This window comes from Scyliorhinus torazame, chromosome 14, assembly GCF_047496885.1.
Source record: "Scyliorhinus torazame isolate Kashiwa2021f chromosome 14, sScyTor2.1, whole genome shotgun sequence".
Classification (NCBI taxonomy): domain Eukaryota; kingdom Metazoa; phylum Chordata; class Chondrichthyes; order Carcharhiniformes; family Scyliorhinidae; genus Scyliorhinus; species Scyliorhinus torazame.
Window position 1 is genome coordinate 126,992,316 of NC_092720.1, and position 24,534 is coordinate 127,016,849.

The following is a 24,534-nucleotide window of genomic DNA, read 5'->3' on the forward strand; positions in this document are numbered from 1 at the left end:
TCAGCATCGCAGTGACGCAGTCTGGGAACAGTGACCTGCAGTCAGCATCGTTGTGAAGCAGTCTGGGAACAGTGACCTGCAGTCAGCATCACAGTGAAGCAGTCTGGGAACAGTGTCCTGCAGTCAGCATCACAGTGACGCAGTCTGGGAACAGTGACCTGCAGTCAGCATCACAGTGACGCAGTCTGGGAACAGTGTCCTGCAGTCAGCATCACAGTGACGCAGTCTGGGAACAGCGTTCTGCAGTCAGCATCGCAGTGACGCAGTCTGGGAACAGTGACCTGCAGTCAGCATCACAGTGAAGCAGACTGGGAACAGTGACCTGCAGTCAGCATCACAGTGAAGCAGTCTGGGAACAGTGTCCTGCAGTCAGCATCACAGTGAAGCAGTCTGGGAACAGCATCCTGCAGTCAGCATTGCAGTGACGCAGTCTGGGAACAGTGACCTGCAGTCAGCATCATAGTGAAGCAGACTGGGAACAGTGACCTGCAGTCAGCATCACAGTGAAGCAGTCGGGGAACAGTGTCCTGCAGTCAGCATCACAGTGAAGCAGTCTGGGAACAGTGACCTGCAGTCAGCATCACAGTGAAGCAGTCTGGGAACAGCACCCTGCAGTGAGCATCACAGTGAAGCAGTCTGGGAACAGCGTCCTGAAGTCAGCATCACAGAGAAGCAGTCTGGGAACAGCATCCTGCAGTCAGCATTGCAGTGACGCATTCTGGGAACAGTGACCTGCAGTCAGCATCACAGTGAAGCAGTCTGGGAACAGTGACCTGCAGTCAGCATCACAGTGAAGCAGTCTGGGAACAGTGTCCTGCAGTCAGCATCACAGTGAAGCAGTCTGGGAACAGTGACCTGCAGTCAGCATCACAGTGAATCAGTCTGGGAACAGCACCCTGCAGTGAGCATCACAGTGAAGCAGTCTGGTAACAGCGTTCTGTAGTCAGCATTGCAGTGAAGCACTCTGGGAATAGTGTCCTGCAGTCAGCATCGCATTGAAGCACTCTGAGAACAGTGCCCTTCAGTCAGCATCGCCGTGAAGCAGCCTGGGAGCAGTGCCCTATAGTCAGCATCGCATTAAAGCACTCTGGGAACAGCGTCCTGCAGTCAGCATCACAGTGAAGCAGTCTGGGAACAGTGCCCTGCAGTCAGCATCACCGTGAAGCAGTCAGGGAACAGTGCCCTACAGTCAGCATCGCAGTGAAGCACTCTGAAAACAGTGCCCTACTGTCAGCAACACAGTGACGCAGTCTGGGAACAGTGTCCTGCAGTCAGCATCACAGTGAAGCAGTCTGGGAACAGTGTCCTGAAGTCAGCATCACAGTGAAGCAGTCTGGGAACAGCATCCTGCAGTCAGCATCACAGTGAAGCAGTCTGGGAACAGTGCCCTGCAGTCAGCATCACCGTGAAGCAGTCAGGGAACAGTGCCCTACAGTCAGCATCGCAGTGAAGCACTCTGAAAACAGTGCCCTACTGTCAGCAACACAGTGACGCAGTCTGGGAACAGTGTCCTGCAGTCAGCATCACAGTGAAGCAGTCTGGGAACAGTGTCCTGAAGTCAGCATCACAGTGAAGCAGTCTGGGAACAGCATCCTGCAGTCAGCATCACAGTGAAGCAGTCTGGGAACAGTGACCTGCAGTCAGCATCACAGTGAAGCAGTCTGGGAACAGTGTCCTGCAGTCAGCATCACAGTGAAGCAGTCTGGGAACAGTGACCTGCAGTCAGCATCACAGTGAAGCAGTCTGGGAACAGCACCCTGCAGTGAGCATCACAGTGAAGCAGTCTGGGAACAGCGTCCTGAAGTCAGCATCACAGTGAAGCAGTCTGTGAACAGCATCCCGCAGTCAACATCACAGTGAAGCAGTCTGGGAACAGCATCCTGCAGTCAGCATTGCAGTGACGCATTCTGGGAACAGTGACCTGCAGTCAGCATCACAGTGAAGCAGTCTGGGAACAGTGACCTGCAGTCAGCATCACAGTGAAGCAGTCTGGGAACAGTGTCCTGCAGTCAGCATCACAGTGAAGCAGTCTGGGAACAATGACCTGCAGTCAGCATCACAATGAAGCAGTCTGGGAACAGCACCCTGCAGTGAGCATCACAGTGAAGCAGTCTGGTAACAGCGTCCTGTAGTCAGCATTGCAGTGAAGCACTCTGGGAATAGTGTCCTGCAGTCAGCATCGCATTGAAGCAGTCTGAGAACAGTGCCCTTCAGTCAGCATCGCCGTGAAGCAGCCTGGGAGCAGTGCCCTATAGTCAGCATCGCATTAAAGCACTCTGGGAACAGTGTCCTGCAGTCAGCATCGCAGAGAAGAACTCTGGGAACAGCGTCCTGCAGTCAGCAACACAGTGACGCAGTCTGGGAACATTGTCCTGCAGTCAGCATCACAGTGAAGCAGGCTGGGAACAGTGTCCTGCAGTCAGCATCACAGTGAAAGAGTCTGGGAATGGCCTCCTGCAGTCAGCATCGCAGTGAAGCAGTCTGGGAACAGAGTCCTGCAGTCAGCATCGTTGTGAAGCAGTCTGGGAACAGCATCCTGCAGTCAGCATCACAGTGAAGCAGTCTGGGAACAGTGACATGCAGTCAGCTTCACAGTGAAGCAGTCTGGGAACAGTGTCCTGCAGTCAGCATCACAGTGAATCAGTCTGGGAACAGTGTCCTGCAGTCAGCATCACAGTGAAGCAGACTGGGAACAGCGTCGTGCAGTCAGCATCACAGTGAAGCACTCTCAGAACAGTGCCCTGCAGTCAGCATCACCGTGAAGCAGTCAGGGAACAGTGCCCTACAGTCAGCATCGCAGTGAAGCACTCTGAAAACAGTGCCCTACTGTCAGCAACACAGTGACGCAGTCTGGGAACATTGTCCTGCAGTCAGCATCAGAGTGAAGCAGTCTGGGAACAGTGACCTGCAGTCAGCATCACAGTGAAGCAGTCTGGGAACAGCATCCTGCAGTCAGCATCACAGTGAAGCAGTCTGGGAACAGCATCCTGCAGTCAGCATTGCAGTGACGCAGTCTGGGAACAGTGACCTGCAGTCAGCATCACAGTGAAGCAGTCTGGGAACAGTGACCTGCAGACAGCATCACAGTGAAGCAGTCTGGGAACAGTGTCTTGCAGTCTGCATCACAGTGAAGCAGTCTGGGAACAGTGACCTGCAGTCAGCATCACAGTGAAGCAGTCTGGGAACAGCACCCTGCAGTGAGCATCACAGTGAAGCAGTCTGGGAACAGCATACTGCAGTCAACATCACAGTGAAGCAGTCTGGGAACAGCATCCTGCAGTCAGCATTGCAGTGACGCATTCTGGGAACAGTGACCTGCAGTCAGTGTCACAGTGAAGCAGTCTGGGAACAGTGTCCTGCAGTCAGCATCACAGTGAAGCAGTCTGGGAACAGTGACCTGCAGTCAGCATCACAGTGAAGCAGTCTGGGAACAGCACCCTGCAGTCAGCATCACAGTGAAGCAGTCTGGTAACAGCGTCCTGTAGTCAGCATTGCAGTGAAGCACTCTGGGAATAGTGTCCTGCAGTCAGCATCGCATTGAAGCAGTCTGAGAACAGTGCCCTTCAGTCAGCATCGCCGTGAAGCAGTCTGGGAACAGAATCCTGCAGTCAGCATCGTTGTGAAGCAGTCTGGGAACAGCATCCTGCAGTCAGCATCACAGTGAAGCAGTCTGGGAACAGCATCCTGCAGTCAGCATCACAGTGAAGCAGTCTGGGAACAGCATCCTGCAGTCAGCATTGCAGTGACGCAGTCTGGGAACAGTGACCTGCAGTCAGCATCACAGTGAAGCAGTCTGGGAACAGTGTTCTGCAGTCAGCATCGCAGTGAAGCAGTCTGGGAACAGCGACCTGCAGTCAGCATCACAGTCAAGCAGACTGGGAACAGTGACCTGCAGTCAGCATCACAGTGAAGCAGTCTGGGAACAGTGTCCTGCAGTCAGCATCACAGTGACGCAGTCTGGGAACAGTGTCCTGCAGTCAGCATCACAGTGACGCAGTCTGGGAACAGTGACCTGCAGTCAGCATCACAGTGAAGCAGACTGGGAACAGTGACCTGCAGTCAGCATCACAGTGAAGCAGTCTGGGAACAGTGTCCTGCAGTCAGCATCACAGTGAAGCAGTCTGGGAACAGTGACCTGCAGTCAGCATCACAGTGAAGCAGTCTGGGAACAGCACCCTGCAGTGAGCATCACAGTGAACCTGTCTTGGAACAGCGTCCTGAAGTCAGCATCACAGTGAAGCAGTCTGGGAACAGTGACCTGCAGTCAGCATCACAGTGAAGCAGTCTGGGAACAGCGTCTTGAAGTCAGCATCACAGTGAAGCAGTCTGGGAACAGCGTCCTGCAGTCAACATCACAGTGAAGCAGTCTGGGAACAGCATCCTGCAGTCAGCATTGCAGTGACGCATTCTGGGAACAGTGACCTGCAGTCAGCATCACAGTGAAGCAGTCTGGGAACAGCGTCCTGTAGTCAGCATTGCAGTGAAGCACTCTGGGAATAGTGTCGTGCAGTCAGCATCGCATTGAAGCACTCTGAGAACAGTGCCCTTCAGTCAGCATCGCCGTGAAGCAGCCTGGGGGCAGTGCCCTATAGTCAGCATCGCATTTAAGCACTCTGGGAACAGCGTCCTGCAGTCAGCATCACAGTGAAGCAGTCTGGGAACAGTGACCTGCAGTCAGCATCACAGTGAAGCAGTCTGGGAACAGTGTCCTGCAGTCAGCATCACAGTGAAGCAGTCTGGAAACAGCACCCTGCAGTGAGCATCACAGTGAAGCAGTCTGGTAACAGCGTCCTGTAGTCAGCATTGCAGTGAAGCACTCTGGGAATAGTATCCTGCAGTCAGCATCGCATTGAAGCACTCTGAGAACAGTGCCCTTCAATCAGCATCGCCGTGAAGCAGCCTGGGAGCAGTGCCCTATAGTCAGCATCACATTAAAGCACTCTGGGAACAGCGTCCTGCAGTCAGCATCACAGTGAAGCAGTCTGGGAACAGTGCCCTCCAGTCAGCATCACAGTGAAGCACTCTGAGAACAGTTCCCTACAGTCAGCATCGCAGAGAAGAACTCTGGGAACAGCGTCCTGCAGTCAGTGACGCAGTCTGGGAACATTGTCCTGCAGTCAGCATCACAGTGAAGCAGGCTGGGAACAGAGTCCTGCAGTCAGCATCACAGTGAAACAGTCTGGGAATGGCCTCCTGCAGTCAGCATCGCAGTGAAGCAGTCTGGGAACAGCATCCTGCAGTCAGCATCACAGTGAAGCAGTCTGGAAATGGTGTTCTGCAGTCAGCATCACAGTTAAGCAGTCTGAATATGGAGTACTGCAGTTAGCATCACAGTGAAGCAGTATGGAAATGGTGTCTTGCAGTCAGCATCACAGTGAAGCACTCTGGGAACAGTTTCCTGCTGTCAGCATTGCAGTGAAGCAGTCTGGGAACAGTGTCCTGCAGTCAGCATCACAGTGAAGCAGGCTGGGAACAGTGTCCTGCAGTCAGCATCACAGTGAAACAGTCTGGGAATGGCCTCCTGCAGTCAGCATCGCAGTGAAGCAGTCTGGGAACAGCATCCTGCAGTCAGCATCGTTGTGAAGCAGTCTGGGAACAGCATCCTGCAGTCAGCATCACAGTGAAGCAGTCTGGGAACAGTGACATGCAGTCAGCTTCACAGTGAAGCAGTCTGGGAACAGCATCCTGCTGTCAGCATTGCAGTGAAGCAGTCTGGGAACAGTGTCCTGCAGTCAGCATCACAGTGAAGCAGGCTGGGAACAGTGTCCTGCAGTCAGCAACACAGTGACGCAGTCTGGGAACATTGTCCTGCAGTCAGCATCACAGTGAAGCAGGCTGGGAACAGTGTCCTGCAGTCAGCATCACAGTGAAAGAGTCTGGGAATGGCCTCCTGCAGTCAGCATCGCAGTGAAGCAGTCTGGGAACAGAGTCCTGCAGTCAGCATCGTTGTGAAGCAGTCTGGGAACAGCATCCTGCAGTCAGCATCACAGTGAAGCAGTCTGGGAACAGTGACATGCAGTCAGCTTCACAGTGAAGCAGTCTGGGAACAGTGTCCTGCAGTCAGCATCACAGTGAATCAGTCTGGGAACAGTGTCCTGCAGTCAGCATCACAGTGAAGCAGACTGGGAACAGCGTCGTGCAGTCAGCATCACAGTGAAGCACTCTCAGAACAGTGCCCTGCAGTCAGCATCACCGTGAAGCAGTCAGGGAACAGTGCCCTACAGTCAGCATCGCAGTGAAGCACTCTGAAAACAGTGCCCTACTGTCAGCAACACAGTGACGCAGTCTGGGAACATTGTCCTGCAGTCAGCATCAGAGTGAAGCAGTCTGGGAACAGTGACCTGCAGTCAGCATCACAGTGAAGCAGTCTGGGAACAGCATCCTGCAGTCAGCATCACAGTGAAGCAGTCTGGGAACAGCATCCTGCAGTCAGCATTGCAGTGACGCAGTCTGGGAACAGTGACCTGCAGTCAGCATCACAGTGAAGCAGTCTGGGAACAGTGACCTGCAGACAGCATCACAGTGAAGCAGTCTGGGAACAGTGTCTTGCAGTCTGCATCACAGTGAAGCAGTCTGGGAACAGTGACCTGCAGTCAGCATCACAGTGAAGCAGTCTGGGAACAGCACCCTGCAGTGAGCATCACAGTGAAGCAGTCTGGGAACAGCATACTGCAGTCAACATCACAGTGAAGCAGTCTGGGAACAGCATCCTGCAGTCAGCATTGCAGTGACGCATTCTGGGAACAGTGACCTGCAGTCAGTGTCACAGTGAAGCAGTCTGGGAACAGTGTCCTGCAGTCAGCATCACAGTGAAGCAGTCTGGGAACAGTGACCTGCAGTCAGCATCACAGTGAAGCAGTCTGGGAACAGCACCCTGCAGTCAGCATCACAGTGAAGCAGTCTGGTAACAGCGTCCTGTAGTCAGCATTGCAGTGAAGCACTCTGGGAATAGTGTCCTGCAGTCAGCATCGCATTGAAGCAGTCTGAGAACAGTGCCCTTCAGTCAGCATCGCCGTGAAGCAGTCTGGGAACAGAATCCTGCAGTCAGCATCGTTGTGAAGCAGTCTGGGAACAGCATCCTGCAGTCAGCATCACAGTGAAGCAGTCTGGGAACAGCATCCTGCAGTCAGCATCACAGTGAAGCAGTCTGGGAACAGCATCCTGCAGTCAGCATTGCAGTGACGCAGTCTGGGAACAGTGACCTGCAGTCAGCATCACAGTGAAGCAGTCTGGGAACAGTGTTCTGCAGTCAGCATCGCAGTGAAGCAGTCTGGGAACAGCGACCTGCAGTCAGCATCACAGTCAAGCAGACTGGGAACAGTGACCTGCAGTCAGCATCACAGTGAAGCAGTCTGGGAACAGTGTCCTGCAGTCAGCATCACAGTGACGCAGTCTGGGAACAGTGTCCTGCAGTCAGCATCACAGTGACGCAGTCTGGGAACAGTGACCTGCAGTCAGCATCACAGTGAAGCAGACTGGGAACAGTGACCTGCAGTCAGCATCACAGTGAAGCAGTCTGGGAACAGTGTCCTGCAGTCAGCATCACAGTGAAGCAGTCTGGGAACAGTGACCTGCAGTCAGCATCACAGTGAAGCAGTCTGGGAACAGCACCCTGCAGTGAGCATCACAGTGAACCTGTCTTGGAACAGCGTCCTGAAGTCAGCATCACAGTGAAGCAGTCTGGGAACAGTGACCTGCAGTCAGCATCACAGTGAAGCAGTCTGGGAACAGCGTCTTGAAGTCAGCATCACAGTGAAGCAGTCTGGGAACAGCGTCCTGCAGTCAACATCACAGTGAAGCAGTCTGGGAACAGCATCCTGCAGTCAGCATTGCAGTGACGCATTCTGGGAACAGTGACCTGCAGTCAGCATCACAGTGAAGCAGTCTGGGAACAGCGTCCTGTAGTCAGCATTGCAGTGAAGCACTCTGGGAATAGTGTCGTGCAGTCAGCATCGCATTGAAGCACTCTGAGAACAGTGCCCTTCAGTCAGCATCGCCGTGAAGCAGCCTGGGGGCAGTGCCCTATAGTCAGCATCGCATTTAAGCACTCTGGGAACAGCGTCCTGCAGTCAGCATCACAGTGAAGCAGTCTGGGAACAGTGACCTGCAGTCAGCATCACAGTGAAGCAGTCTGGGAACAGTGTCCTGCAGTCAGCATCACAGTGAAGCAGTCTGGAAACAGCACCCTGCAGTGAGCATCACAGTGAAGCAGTCTGGTAACAGCGTCCTGTAGTCAGCATTGCAGTGAAGCACTCTGGGAATAGTATCCTGCAGTCAGCATCGCATTGAAGCACTCTGAGAACAGTGCCCTTCAATCAGCATCGCCGTGAAGCAGCCTGGGAGCAGTGCCCTATAGTCAGCATCACATTAAAGCACTCTGGGAACAGCGTCCTGCAGTCAGCATCACAGTGAAGCAGTCTGGGAACAGTGCCCTCCAGTCAGCATCACAGTGAAGCACTCTGAGAACAGTTCCCTACAGTCAGCATCGCAGAGAAGAACTCTGGGAACAGCGTCCTGCAGTCAGTGACGCAGTCTGGGAACATTGTCCTGCAGTCAGCATCACAGTGAAGCAGGCTGGGAACAGAGTCCTGCAGTCAGCATCACAGTGAAACAGTCTGGGAATGGCCTCCTGCAGTCAGCATCGCAGTGAAGCAGTCTGGGAACAGCATCCTGCAGTCAGCATCACAGTGAAGCAGTCTGGAAATGGTGTTCTGCAGTCAGCATCACAGTTAAGCAGTCTGAATATGGAGTACTGCAGTTAGCATCACAGTGAAGCAGTATGGAAATGGTGTCTTGCAGTCAGCATCACAGTGAAGCACTCTGGGAACAGTTTCCTGCTGTCAGCATTGCAGTGAAGCAGTCTGGGAACAGTGTCCTGCAGTCAGCATCACAGTGAAGCAGGCTGGGAACAGTGTCCTGCAGTCAGCATCACAGTGAAACAGTCTGGGAATGGCCTCCTGCAGTCAGCATCGCAGTGAAGCAGTCTGGGAACAGCATCCTGCAGTCAGCATCGTTGTGAAGCAGTCTGGGAACAGCATCCTGCAGTCAGCATCACAGTGAAGCAGTCTGGGAACAGTGACATGCAGTCAGCTTCACAGTGAAGCAGTCTGGGAACAGCATCCTGCAGTCAGCATCGCAGTGAAGCAGTCTGGGAACAGCATCCTGCAGTCAGCATCGTTGTGAAGCAGTCTGGGAACAGCATCCTGCAGTCAGCATCACAGTGAAGCAGTCTGGGAACAGTGACCTGCAGTCAGCATCACAGTGAAGCAGTCTGGGAACAGTGACATGCAGTCAGCTTCACAGTGAAGCAGTCTGGGAACAGTGTACAGCAGTCAGCATTGCAGTGAAGCACTCTGTGAATAGTGTCCTACAGTCAGCATTGTCGCGAAGCAGTCGGGGAACAGTGCCCTACAGTCAGCTTTGCGGTGAAGCACTCTGGGAACAAAATCCTGCAGTCAGCAACACAGTGACGCAGTCTGGGAACAGTGTCCAGCAGTCAGCATCACAGTGAAGCATTCTGGAAATGGTGTCCTGCAGTCAGCATCACAGTTAAGCAGTCTGAAAATGGAGTACTGCAGTTAGCATCACAGTGAAGCAGTTTGAATATGGAGTACTGCAGTTAGCATCACAGTGAAGCAGTCTGGAAACGGTGTCTTGCAGTCAGCATCACAGTGAAGCATTCTGGGAACAGCTTCCTGCTGCCAGCATTGCAGTGAAGCAGTCTGGGAACAGCTTCCTGCAGTCCGCATCGCAGTGAAGCGGTCTGGGAAGAGCATCGTGCAGTCAGCATCACAGTGAAGCAGTCTGCGAAGGGCATCGTGCAGTCAGCATCACAGTGACACAGTCTGAGAAGGGCATCGTGCATTCAGCATCACAGTGAAGCAGTCTGGGAACAGTGCCTCCAGTCAGCATCGCAGTGAAGCAGTCTGGGAACAGTGCCTCCAGTCAGCATCACAGTGAAGCAGTCTGGGAACAGTGCCTCCAGTCAGCATCACAGTGAAGCACTCTGGGAACAGCACCCTGCAGTCAGCATCACAGTGAAGCACTCTGGGAACAGTGCCCTGCTGTCAGCATCGCAGTGAAGTAGTCTGGGAACAGTGACCTGCAGTCAGCATCACAGTGAAGCAGTCTGGGAACAGCACCCTGCAGTGAGCATCACAGTGAAGCAGTCTGGTAACAGTGTCCTGTAGTCAGCATTGCAGTGAAGCACTCTGGGAATTGTGTCCTGCAGTCAGCATCGCATTGAAGCAGTCTGAGAACAGTGCCCTTCAGTCAGCAACGCCTGGAAGCAGTCTGGGAACAGAGTCCTGCAGTCAGCATCGTTGTGAAGCAGTCTGGGAACAGCATCCTGCAGTCAGCATCACAGTGAAGCAGTCTGGGAACAGTGACATGCAGTCAGCTTCACAGTGAAGCAGTCTGGGAACAGCGTTCTGCAGTCAGCATCGCAGTGACGCAGTCTGGGAACAGCGTTCTGCAGTCAGCATCGCAGTGACGCAGTCTGGGAACAGTGACCTGCAGTCAGCATCGTTGTGAAGCAGTCTGGGAACAGTGACCTGCAGTCAGCATCACAGTGAAGCAGTCTGGGAACAGTGTCCTGCAGTCAGCATCACAGTGACGCAGTCTGGGAACAGTGACCTGCAGTCAGCATCACAGTGACGCAGTCTGGGAACAGTGTCCTGCAGTCAGCATCACAGTGACGCAGTCTGGGAACAGCGTTCTGCAGTCAGCATCGTAGTGACGCAGTCTGGGAACAGTGACCTGCAGTCAGCATCACAGTGAAGCAGACTGGGAACAGTGACCTGCAGTCAGCATCACAGTGAAGCAGGCTGGGAACAGTGTCCTGCAGTCAGCATCACAGTGAAGCAGTCTGGGAACAGCATCCTGCAGTCAGCATTGCAGTGACGCAGTCTGGGAACAGTGACCTGCAGTCAGCATCACAGTGAAGCAGACTGGGAACAGTGACCTGCAGTCAGCATCACAGTGAAGCAGTCGGGGAACAGTGTCCTGCAGTCAGCATCACAGTGAAGCAGTCTGGGAACAGTGACCTGCAGTCAGCATCACAGTGAAGCAGTCTGGGAACAGCACCCTGCAGTGAGCATCACAGTGAAGCAGTCTGGGAACAGCGTCCTGAAGTCAGCATCACAGTGAAGCAGTCTGGGAACAGCATCCTGCAGTCAGCATTGCAGTGACGCATTCTGGGAACAGTGACCTGCAGTCAGCATCACAGTGAAGCAGTCTGGGAACAGTGACCTGCAGTCAGCATCACAGTGAAGCAGTCTGGGAACAGTGTCCTGCAGTCAGCATCACAGTGAAGCAGTCTGGGAACAGTGACCTGCAGTCAGCATCACAGTGAATCAGTCTGGGAACAGCACCCTGCAGTGAGCATCACAGTGAAGCAGTCTGGTAACAGCGTTCTGTAGTCAGCATTGCAGTGAAGCACTCTGGGAATAGTGTCCTGCAGTCAGCATCGCATTGAAGCACTCTGAGAACAGTGCCCTTCAGTCAGCATCGCCGTGAAGCAGCCTGGGAGCAGTGCCCTATAGTCAGCATCGCATTAAAGCACTCTGGGAACAGCGTCCTGCAGTCAGCATCACAGTGAAGCAGTCTGGGAACAGTGCCCTCCAGTCAGCATCACAGTGAAGCACTCTGAGAACAGTGCCCTCCAGTCAGCATCGCCGTGAAGCAGGCAGGGAACAGTGCCCTACTGTCAGCATCGCAGAGAAGAACTCTGGGAACAGCGTCCTGCAGTCAGCAACACAGTGACGCAGTCTGGGAACATTGTCCTGCAGTCAGCATCACAGTGAAGCAGGCTGGGAATAGTGACCTGCAGTCAGCATCACAGTGAAACAGTCTGGGAATGGCCTCCTGCAGTCAGCATCACAGTAAAGCACTCTGGGAACAGAGTCCTGCAGTCAGCATCGTTGTGAAGCAGTCTGGGAACAGCATCCTGCAGTCAGCATCACAGTGAAGCAGTCTGGGAACAGCATCCTGCAGTCAGCATCGCAGTGAAGCAGTCTGGGAACAGCATCCTGCAGTCAGCATCACAGTGAATCAGTCTGGGAACAGCATCCTGCAGTCAGCATCACAGTGAAGCAGACTGGGAACAGCGTCGTGCAGTCAGCATCACAGTGAAGCACTCTGAGAACAGTGCCCTGCAGTCAGCATCACCGTGAAGCAGTCAGGGAACAGTGCCCTACAGTCAGCATCGCAGTGAAGCACTCTGAAAACAGTGCCCTACTGTCAGCAACACAGTGACGCAGTCTGGGAACAGTGTCCTGCAGTCAGCATCACAGTGAAGCAGTCTGGGAACAGTGACCTGCAGTCAGCATCACAGTGAAGCAGTCTGGGAACAGCATCCTGCAGTCAGCATCACAGTGAAGCAGTCTGGGCACAGCATCCTGCAGTCAGCATTGCAGTGACGCAGTCTGGGAACAGTGACCTGCAGTCAGCATCACAGTGAAGCAGTCTGGGATCAGTGACCTGCAGTGAGCATCACAGTGAAACAGTCTGGGAACAGCGTCCTGAAGTCAGCATCACAGTGAAGCAGTCTCGGAACAGCATCCTGCAGTCAACATCACAGTGAAGCAGTCTGGGAACAGCATCCTGCAGTCAGCATTGCAGTGACGCATTCTGGGCACAGTGACCTGCAGTCAGCATCACAGTGAAGCAGTCTGGGAACAGTGACCTGCAGTGAGCATCACAGTGAAGCAGTCTGGGAACAGTGTCCTGCAGTCAGCATCACAGTGAAGCAGTCTGGGAACAGTGACCTGCAGTCAGCATCACAGTGAAGCAGTCTGGGAACAGCACTCTGCAGTGAGCATCACAGTGAAGCAGTCTGGTAACAGCGTCCTGTAGTCAGCATTGCAGTGAAGCACTCTGGGAATAGTGTCCTGCAGTCAGCATCGCATTGAAGCAGTCTGAGAACAGTGACCTGCAGTCAGCATCACAGTGAAGCAGTCTGGGAACAGCATCCTGCAGTCAACATCACAGTGTAGCAGTCTGGGAACAGCATCCTGCAGTCAGCATTGCAGTGACACATTCTGGGAACAGTGACCTGCAGTCAGTGTCACAGTGAAGCAGTCTGGGAACAGTGTCCTGCAGTCAGCATCACAGTGAAGCAGTCTGGGAACAGTGACCTGCAGTCAGCATCGCAGTGAAGTAGTCTGGGAACAGTGTCCTACAGTCAGCATCGCAGTGAAGCACTCTGGGAACAGTGTCCTGCAGTCAGCGTCACAGTGAAGTAGTCTGGGAACAGTGTCCTACAGTCAGCATCGCAGTGGAGCACTCTGGGAACAGTGTTTGCAGTCAGCATCACCGTGAAACTATCTGGGAACAGCATCCTGCAGTCCGCATCGCAGTGAAGCACTCTGGAAACAGCATCCTGCAGTCAGCATTGTAGTGAGGCAGTCTGGGGTCAGCATCCTAATGAAGAAGTCTGGAAACAGCACAAAAGTGGCATAAGGAATCCAACTCAGATAAGTGTGCGGTGATGCATTTTGGGAAGTCAAACAGTAAAAGGGAATACACAATAAATGGGAATATACTGAGAGGGGTAGATGAAGTGAGAGATCTTGGCGAGTACACAGGCACCTGAAGGTAGCAGTACAGATAGATAAGGTTGTAAAGAAGGTGTGCTCTCCTTCATTGGCATTCAGAAGTGGTGATATAATGATGGTATTGTATAAGACACTGGTGAGGCCACAACTGAAGTATTGTGCACAGTTCTGGTGACTACATTACAGGAAGGACATAATTGCTCTGGCGAGAGTGCAAAGTAGATTTACTAGAATGTTGCCAGGCTGGAGAATTGTAGCTGCGAGGAGAGATTGGGAGGTCAGGGTTGTTTTCCTTGCAACCAAGAAGGCTGACGGGTGACATGAGTGAGGTGTACAAAATTGTGAGGGGTAGAGATAGAGTAAACAGGAGAAACCCCTTTCCCTTGGCAGCGAGGGGTCATAGGTAGAAGCTAAGTGGCAGAAAGATTAGAGGGGACATGAGGGAAAACATTTTTACATAGATGGTGGCGGGTGTCTGGAATTCGCTGCCTGAGTCGGTGGTGAAGGCAGAGACCCTAAACTCTTTTAGAAGGTTTCTGGATCTGCACCTTAGGTGCTGTAAGCTGCAGGGCTATGGGCCGGGTGCAGCAAGGTGGGATTAGAGCGGGCACCTGGGTGTCCTCGGGTCGGCACAGACAAGATGGACTGAATGGCCTATTTCTGTGCTGTATCCTTTCTCTGGTTGTGTGGGAGGGATTGGGATGGGGGAAGGGCAGATGCCAAGGTAGGCTACAACGCTCCAAGAATAAGCATTACAACACCAGGTGAATCACCTGAGGAAGGAGCAGCGCTCCGAAAGCTAGTGATTCGAAACAAACCTGTTGGACTTTAACCTGGTGTTGTAAGACTTCGTACTGTGCTCACCCCAGTCCAACGCCGGCATCTCCACATCATGAATAAGCATGACAGCAGCCCAATAGCCAAATATGCCACCAGGTCCTTGCTTCGTGTGGGGCGGGTTTCACTCTCACAAATCAAAGCTCCAGTAAACCCAGAGCAAAATGGAAAGGCTAGATTCCCACCAGGTCTCCACATCTTCAACTTAACCTTGGTGCCTGTTTAATACAACCAGGGAGGAAGTAATTCAGTTTTATTCATTTGTGGGATGATGGTGTCGCTGACTAGGGCCAGCATTCATGCCCATTCCTAATTGTCCTTGGTGGTGGTGAGCTGCCTTTTGAAACCGCTGCAGTCCATGAGGTGTAGGTACACCCACAGAGCAGTTAGGGAGGGAGTTCCAGGATATTGACCCAGCGACAGTGAAGGCACGGCGATATATTTCCAAACCAGGAGGGTGGTGTGCCCAGATATCTGCTACACTTGTCTTTCTAGATGATAATGGTCATGGCTTTGGAAGGTGCTATGTAAGGACCAGTAATGACCAGAGTCATCAGCCCCACTATCTTAAGGAAAGAAAGGGACAAAAGTTGTAAGTAATGAAAACTGGAGTTGAAGTTAACACAAAGACACCCAGCAATTAAATACCGAGCCTTTCCGATTCACTCACCTGCAGAGGGACAAGGAGCCCCATATTCTCCGCAAAATAGCAGAGGGCTTTCCATGGAACATTCAGCACGACATAATGGATCGTCTGCTTCTGACTCTGTGCCTCATGCTGTAGAGAGATAAATCCAAACAAAGACCAGGTAATCTCCTCCAACCCCACTATCCTAGGATATCTGCATTCCTCCGATTCTGGCTTCTTGAGTATCCCTGGTGTAAATCGGCACACCATTGACGGTCGCCCCTTTCATTGTCTCGTCCCGACACCCTGCAATTCCCTTCCTAAATCTCTCCACTTGTCTGCCCCTCGCTGTACCTGTACGACGTTCCTTCAAACCTACCTCTTTGACCAAGCTTTTGCTCATACACCCTGACATCTCCGTATGTAACTCAGTGTCAGATTGTGTTTGATAATGTTCCTGTGAAGCGCGTTTGTTATGTTAAAGTTGCTGTATAAGTATGTGATTGTCGTAACCCAGGATTTAAACCCTACTGGCTCAGGCCTAATCCACATGGTATTCTAGAAATTGTTGTCTTGCCAAAGTTTTTCATTGTGTACTCATCATGGCAAACAGAAGGGGCCGAATTCTCCGTCGACGGGATTCTCCGTTTTGCCGGTGGCCCGGGGGTTTCCTGATGGTGTGGGGCTGCCCCACAATGGCAAACCCATTCGCCAGCCGGGGAAACGGAGAATCCGACGGCGTGCCGAATCAGAATTCTGGTGCAGCAGGACGGAGAATCCCGCCCATAAATGCCAAAAAGGAAAGTGGGCAAATATTTTTTATAAAGACAGGGTTTAAAGTTTGTGGGGAAAGGTGGAAGGGGGAGGGGGTGGGGGGCTCTTTCCTAGAACTGTCAGAGGTGCCATCGACTGAATGGTCTCCTTCTGTGCAAGAAGCTTCCAAGGGCAATCGCTGAACAAGTTGGAGAATGACCTTTTAAAGTAATTTACGAGTTAGGGCAGCATGATGGCACAGTGGTTAGCACTGCTGCCTCACGGCACTGAGGTCCCAGGTTCGATCCCGGCCCTGGGTCACTGTCCGTGTGGAGTTTGCACATTCTCCCCGTGCTTGCGTGGGTCTCACCCCCACAACCCAAAAGTGCAGGGTAGGTGGATTGGCCACGCTAAACTGCTCCTTAATTGGAAAAAAAAGAATTGGGCACTCTAAAATTATAATGAAAAAAATATAAAGTAATTTACGAGTGTGGGCATTGCTGGCCAAGCCAGCATTTATTGTCCATCCCTCGTTGCCCTACAGAAGGTGGTGGTCAGTTGCCTTCTTGAACCGCGGCAGTGCCTGAGATGTAGGTACACCCACAGTGCTGTTAGGGAGGGAGTGGTCATGGGTTTGGAAGGTGCTGTCCAAGAAGCCTTGGTGAGTTCCTGCAGTGCATCTTGTAGATGGTACACACGGCTGTGAGTGTTCATTAGTGGTGATGGGATTGAATGTTTGTTGATGGGGTGCCAATTAAGCGAGATGTTTTGTCTTGGATGGTGTTGAGCTTCTTCAGTGTTATTGGAGCCGCACTCATCCAGGCAAGTGGAGAGTATTCCTTCACACTCATGACTTGCGCCTTGTAGATGGTGGACAGGCTTTGGGGGTCAAGTTGTCAGTTACTTGGCACAGTATTCCCAGCCTCGGACCTGCTCTGGTGTAGCCATAGTATTAATGTGGCTAGTCCAGTTCAGTTTCTGGTCAATGGTAAGCCCCTGGATGTTGATTGTTGGGGATTCAGTGATGGTAATGCCATTGAATGTCAAGGGCAATGGTCAGATCCTCTCGTGTAGGAGATGGTCATTGCCTGGCACTTGTGCGTGCAAATGTAACTTGCCACTTGTCAGCCCAAGTCTGGATATTGTCCAGGTTTTGCTGCATTTGGACATGGACATGGTTTGCAGGCTATCTTTATATATTTGGGTTTATAAATAGAGGCATAGGAGTCAAACGTGAGGAAGTTATGAAAAACCTTTATAAAACATTGGTTCCGCCTGTTGTGTGCATTTCTGGGCACCACACCAAGAAGGTTGTGAGCCTGCGCAAAAAGGTTTCACAAGAATGGTTTTTGTTGACCGTCTCCCACAGGGTTTGCCACATTCCAGTGGTTTCCATCCACGTGGTTTTTTTCCCCTGTTGGTGTGTGTTGGTTGCTCACAACATTGACTGCGCGGGCCATGCACCCCCTCTGCATCCAAACAAAGCGTATATACTTAAATTTTGTTTATACCATTTGAGGCTGATAGTTTAATTAACATATGAATGATTGAAGCATTTTCTGTCACGACCCCCTTGGGGGCCAAGGACTGAGCTCTCTGCGATTCCCCCCTTTCACCTCAGAGAATGAACTCTCCCGGTAATTGGGGGCGGGGTTTCCCCTTTACAAGGGGGAACCTCTTAGTATAAAAACCCTGATCTGGGTGCAGGTCAGGGAGGGTGGTCCTTTGGGGAGAGGAGTTTGTCGCTTTCTGATAGTGTGTACATCATAATAAACGTTTGTTCATTCCTCTCCTACCAGGCGTTCCTGCGTCTCTTCCGTTGGATTCCACAGTTTCTATAACTCGTTTTGAGATATTGGACGTGTATTAGATGCATCCAACCTTATTCATCGGCTGATGTTTAGTGAACAAGCCCCATTTCTTTTTTTTGTAAGTGTGTTTATTGAAGTTTTACATAATAACAAAATAACAAACTATCAACTGACGAAAATGCAAGAGTACAAAATCATAAATTACAAGCAAATCTAAAACAAAACATAAAATTAAACTTAATCACTATGGGCGAAATTCTCCATTTGGGAAACTATGGCCGCAATTCTCCGGCCTCGTAACGCTCTCGCTCGAGCAAAACGAGGCCGGTAAATAACGTGAGAGGCAGTAAACCGTGCCAGGCGCCAAACAGTTTACGAAGCAACCGGCCCACTCCCGTAGGCAAAATTAGGATCTTGCCGTAGCGTTGTGAGAAACCAATTATCACCACTTAAGCCCTATTTCAATACAATTAACGAGAGCCACCCACATCCAAAGACCTCCTGTCATTTATCGGCCTCTCCAGTAAGTGGTCACATTGATGCCGATTAGTACTCCTTGTGTAAAACGTGAACTGGTGGACGGGCTTCTGTGGGGAGCCGAGGAGGTGAGTAGCCATCTTTGCTCACAGGCAAAGAGGCCGGGGGCACTTGGCTTGCCGCCCCAGTACTTGGCGGGAGGTGGGGTTCCTCGGCCGGGAGTGAGGGACCCTCCACATGGCTGGGCCGCCATGGGAGGGGGGAGGCACTGTGGGGGGGGGGGGGCAACTGGGGGGCAATCGCACACGGCAGTACCATTCCAACCTGTGGATTGTGTGTACTTGTTCCGGGGGCAATCCTTGTCCCTGCCTGTCTGCCCTACCGACCACCGATAACCCCCACACCAATTGTCGAGGCCTCTGGCTGAAGGCTATTGCTAATCGGGGAATTGGCAATCGTGGTTGAAGTGAGCACTTCACACAATCAAAGGGGATTCCTGTGAGTAGGCAGGTCATGTAGCATGTGGGAGACATTGCCTAGCATCCCAATCAGCCTGTGATGCCTGGACACTGCGGGAGGCAACTCCACACATGCAGCAGCCAACATCCAAACACCCAGGGGATGGACACAGCTCGGGGTCATGTCCACAGCCAGAGAGTAAGTGAGTGCTACGGGGGGGGGGGGGGGGGGGGGGGGGGGGGGGCAATAGTTCGGAGGTCGGCCCGCATTGCGGGAGAAAGTGACAGAGGGGTCTTACCAATTGTGCATAAGGGTGTTTATTGCGAGTAACAATTCCCCACTCTTCTGATGGTGCCGTCCCTCTTCCCCCTCACACCCTCCCAGTGCCCTCAGTGACCCTTGATATGCTTTGCCTTCCTAGCACTACCGCTACATCTAGGTGTACCCCCAGGCTGCACATCAGAGGTGGAGGCAGCCAGCACTCCATGGGACGGTTCCAAGTTGGCACTCAGCATCCCCACCTCCCAGTCAGTTCCCAAAGGGCCCTGGGGTTCACCTTGGGACAGTGGGGCAGCTGGTTCAATCCCCAGCTGCCGCAACATCATCTGGCTCTGCCAGCCCTGATAGTTCACCATGGTCCACACCATCGAGTTGACGCCCTTGGCAATGCTGCTCAGTGACTGGGACAAACTCCGCAGTGCCTTGGCAATGCCCGCCTGTGACTGGAACAAGCTCCGCAGTGCCTTGGCAATGCCCGCCTGTGACTGGAACAAGCTCCGCAGCGCCTTGGCAATGCCCGCCTGTGACTGGAACAAGCTCCGCAGCGCCTTGGCAATGCCCGCCTGTGACTGGAACAAGCTCCGCAGCGCCTTGGCAATGCCCGCCTGTGACTGGAACAAGCTCCGCAGCGCCTTGGCCATTTTCACCTGAGAGCGAGACATGTCCTGCAGAACCTCATCAAGGTCGGCCTGGTACTGGGTGACATCCCCCAACGAGGTGGACATTCTGTCAAGACCCTCAGCCATGGCTTCCAACGACCTTGGACGCCTTCATTCATGATGCTCCATCGGTCGCCACCCTAGCAGTGTTGGCCCCGGTGCCACGGGGAGGGAGGGTTGTGGGGGCCGAAGGGAGAGGAGGGTGGATGCTGATGTGGGGGCGGAAAGATCTCGGGGCTGGGGGGGGGGGGGGAGGTGGCGTTGCTGTTGACTCACTCGTGCTGCCCGGTGGCGGTGTTGACCTTTTTCCGGCACTGGAGGTAAATCCCCCTGGTGACACTCCCGGCGCTCACAGCCGCCGCCACCTCACCCCAGACAGCACTGGCTGCCCCGTGACTGATCCTCCGGGGCCCTCAGGGGAACCAGGACAACCCACCCGGCCTCCACTGCATCGAGGAGCCTCCCCAGGTCAGGGTCCCCGAATCTTGGGCTGGTCTCCTGGCTGGGGATGGCTGGGCAAGCGCTGTTTGAGCGCTGCTCAACCTTGTTAGCGGGTGCCTGGCGAGCGCGCTGCCGAATCGGCTGGCGAGCCTTCATTTGCGGCGAGAAGCCCGTGGGGCCCCGTTCAGTGGACCAATAATCATTGAATCGCGTTGCCAGCCTTACTTGGCGGTGAGTCGGAAAGCTTGCGGCAGTTCCCACTCATTACCACACTTAGGAACCTTTCCGAAGAATTGCGCCCAATGTTCTCCTGCCGGAGCTGAATTGCACCTGATTCACGCTCCCGGAAGCGATTCCTAATACTTAGCCATGCAAATTTATGCATGGTGAGGATTTGAAGGGACTCCCGAGTGAATCCCGCTATTGGGCTGCCATTTTGAGCGGGTGGCCCGATAGCGAGGTGCCACGGCTGCGTACCACCCCCCTCCCAATCCCACTGCATCACAACTCAGCCCCCCACCCCTGGATTCTCTTGGTCCCCGCCACCTAACACAGGGGTAGCCCGACACCCCCATGCCCAAAGAGTCCCCCTAAATAAGGGTACCCCCCTCAGAGACACCTGCAGAGAACCCCTAAATAAGGAGACCCCCAGAAATGAGACCTCTGTCGGGAAGTCCCGCTAATTGCCCTTGGACTGATTGGCTCACTAAGCTATTTCATAGGACAGTTCAGACTCAACCACATGGCTGTGGGTCTGGAGTCACATGTAGGCCAGACCAGGTAAGGACGGCAGATTTCCTTCCCTAAAGGACATTGATGCACTAGATGAGTTTTTAGGAGATTGGAAATTCCTGCCCGAGGTTAAATCGACCATCAAATTTTCCGTCCCGCACGCACGACAACTCCCTTAGCGGACGGGACGGGAAAACTAACCCCATTGTCATCATTAGACTTTTGATTCCAGATTTTGTATTGAATTGATGGGATTGGAACCCAGGTCCTCAGAGCATTATCCTGGGGCGCTGGATTTCCAGTCCAGTGACAATACCACTATACCACTGCCTCCCCTAATGGACATGTTAAAATAGGGAGTGCCATCTGACAGTACCCTTAAGGTGTTTATAAATGGGTGTGTATATAAATATCTGTAGTGAGAGTACCTTTAAGAAATGGATGTTTACTACTGCAGTGATGTCAGAGAGTGGGTGGAGCTGGGCTGTCTGTCAGCTTTTTACTTTTGTTTTAGACTGTTTGCTGCAGGGTGTGTTTTAGTTTCGTTTTCAGAGCTGGATAGCTGCAGTCACAGCCCGGAAGGGTATTAGTCATTCGCTCTGTAATCTAAAAACTGTAAATCGATCCTGGTGATTTAAAACTAATAACTGCTCTCAGTAGTGACTTTAACCTGATGTGCTTCTGTTAAAAGTTCTTTTTTACGTCTTATGGATGTTAAAAGGAAAGCTTAAAGGATTACTTAGTGTTGTATTCTTTGGGGGTTGTATTTGAATTAATGGTTGCTAAGATGTTCACTGTATGTTTTAAAAAGGATAACTTGAGTTCATAGAATAAACATTGTTTTGCTTTAAAAGATACTTTTCCATTTCTGCTGTACCACACCTGTAGAGTGGGCCGTGTGCTCCCCATACCACAATCTATTAAAAGTTGTGGGTCAGGTGAACTCCACGATACACTTTGGGGTTCTCTAAACCGAGGACCATAACAGGAGCAACAGCTCTTGACATCGGACCTAGTTATTCCCTTCAGAAGGGGAGAGGAGGAATGGGGGAGAAATCAGAAATGAAACATGATTTCAAGTGGTTAACCGCAGAATTTAAATACGGAGTGCAAGATGTGCGAATGAAGTGAGGTGATGAAGGGAGCCACTTAAAGGTGAAGGAGATAAATTCAAGATGGCTAAAGGAAGGAGCAGGTATAAAAGGAGACATTACGACCTCTGCAATTTTGTAGTGTTAAATTGCATGTGCACACTTATTGTATTCTATCTGTTTACCTTGCTCTGCTTGTAAGGAGCTTTACGATGGGGGAGGAAAGAAAGATCTTGGACCTCACTGCATCACCTAAGTTTGTCACCATTCGGCCGTCCGGTGGCAGCTATGAAGGAGTAGGTCACACATTTGGTGGCTCCCGCTCGGGTCGTAACTTTGGACCTTGTTCCTCGATTTTTTGCGGGATCTGAAGTGGAAAATTGATGTTGGACGCAATTGTGAAGAGGAATCCTACATCAATGCATAGAGAGGCGGACCAGGAGTGCTCGCAAAGGAAGAAATAGACGAACGGAGAAGGCTTGGACCGAGGCTGCAATGGGAGAAAGCATGGTGGAGTTCTGCCTTGATGACCCAGCGGTCGACGGAGCAGCTGATACAGTTTATGTAGGAAGGCTTCGCCAAGCAGAAACAGGAATGCTTGGACCCGATTAAGGAGTCGATTGCGCGACTGGAACTCAGGCTGGATGCTCAAGATCGGGCGATCCAGAAAGTGGAGAAGGCACTGACTGAGCAGGAGGAGCACCAAGCTGCAGTGGAGTTGGAGGTGGGAATGTTGAGAGACCAACAGAAAAGGTTCCAGGAGAAGGTGGAGGATCTAGAGAACAGGTCCCACCTGTTATGATATGCAGACACACACATCATGATATACAGACAAGCAGCTAATGGACACAGGGAACAGGACATGACCAATAAGCAGGCAGGACACTCAGGGGTGGGATCTGACTATAAAAGACATGAGGCACTCACACTCCACCTCTTTCCACTGATGAACATCTAGAGAGTCAGCCAAGGGTGTTGTTACAATCTCACACCTCCACCACGTGGCTAAGAGCTAGTCTGGTTCAGTCAGACAGAGTAACCACACTTAGGTTAGCAGAGAGTCGAACTCACAGAGAACTGTGCTAACTGTTCAATAAACCTGATTGAACTAACTTCAAGGTCTGGAGTATCTTTCTGATCTAAGCTGCATCCAGTTGCAGCCAGTGTTAGACCAGTGTACCTAACACGACACCGCCGGCAGATCCTGAGAATCGTGGGTCTCCTGGAGGGATCCGAAGGAATGGACGCAGGGGCATACATAGCGGCCATGTTTGAGAAGCTACTGGGGGAGAGGACGTTCTCCCGACCCTTGGAGGTAGACAGGGTGCACAGAGCGTTAGCGAGGAAGCCGCGTGGGGATGATCCCCCAGTGAGCTATGGTGGTGATATTCCATAGGTACCTGGACAAGGAGTGCATTCTACGGTGGGCCAGGCAAACGCGGAGCTGCAAATGGGAGAACAGTGTCCTGCGTATATTTCAGGATCTGAGCGCGGACATGGCCAGAAGAAGAGCAGGGTTCAACCAGATAAAATCTGCCCTTTTTAAGAAGAAGGTAAAGTTTGGACTACTGTACCCGGCCCGTCTTTGGGTTATGCACGAAGAGCAACATATCTACTTTGAGTCGCTCGAGGAAGCGATGGACTTCGCGAGAAGGAAAGGGCTGGTATCGGACTGAGGTGTTTGGACTGAACTTTGCTGCAGTGTTCATGTGGGGGCGGGGGGGGGGGGGGGGTCTGTGTTTCTTTTTCTCCCTCTTCTCTTCAGTTCATTTTCTTAAAAAAAGAAAAGTTTTTGTCTTTGGATGTTACTTGTGATGCCTTTTGTATTGAGTTGGGGTCTGCGGACGAGCTGCTTGAGTTAAAATTTGCATTTGCACTGATGGGGGACGGAGGTGTGAATGTTAGATGTTCAATGTTTGATCTTGTTTTTGATTTTCTTTGCGTGTTTCTTTTGGGCAATTAGGTTGGGATTGTTTACGTTTGCATATGTGTGTCCGAGTGGGGGGGGAGAGGGGGGGGGGAACAATAGGTGGGAAAATGTCGGGCGCCATGGGCGGCAGCCACCAAGCTAGCTGGGCGGGCTAGCTCATGGAAGCGCAGTGGGGGGGTGAGCAGATGGTATGCTTGTTGGAGGGGGCTGTGTGTATGGTGCTGTTACTAGGGGGGGATGGGGGAAATGTTCTGCTGACAGGAGAGGGACTTTTGCTGTGGGACAATGGGGAGGTCGGGGATGGAGGCTGCCTGGGGGCGGGCCTGCAGATGCGTGGGGCGCGGGCTGGAGACTGGCCCAAGAAAGATGATGGCTGATCGGCAGAGTGGGGGCACGAGAAGCCCCCCAACCAGGCTGATAACATGGAATGTAAGAAGGCTAAATGGGTCGGTTAAGAGGGCACGCGTGTTCGTGCATTTGAGGGGACTGAAGGCGGACGTGGCAATGTTGCAGGAGGCGCACCTTAAAGTAACTGACCAGGTCAGACGAAGGAAGGGATGGGTCGGGCAGGTTTTCCACTCGGGGCTGGACTCGGAGACTAGAGTGGTCGCGATCCTGATTAATAAGCGAGTGTGGCGGACGGGGAGGGACAGGGCGGCAGAGGGAGGGAGAGGCTGGGTGGCAGAGGGGGGGAGAGACGGGGTGGCGGGGAGGGAGGGGCGGGACAGCGGGGAGGCGGAGGGACTTCGTCATTTGTGGCTCCTGGTGGCGGTTTGCCATTCTGTTCGGGAGCTTCAAGGCCTAGAGGGGGGGTTTCACGGTTATTGTGTCTTTTCTGAGGATTTGACTTTCGGACTGGGGAGCTTTGCGGTGCAGGTGGT

At 52.5% G+C, this 24,534-nt stretch overlaps 1 protein-coding gene across 1 annotated transcript in view; it reads right to left on the reverse strand.

Annotated features, from left to right (window-relative positions):
- The window catches only part of LOC140389059 (anoctamin-7-like), a 275,652-nt gene that overhangs the window by 123,747 nt on the left and 127,371 nt on the right, over positions 1-24,534 (reverse strand). The window contains exon 5 of the mRNA XM_072473221.1: positions 15,064-15,171. Coding sequence (XP_072329322.1) covers positions 15,064-15,171 — 108 coding nt within the window. The remainder of the gene's footprint in view (positions 1-15,063; positions 15,172-24,534) is intronic.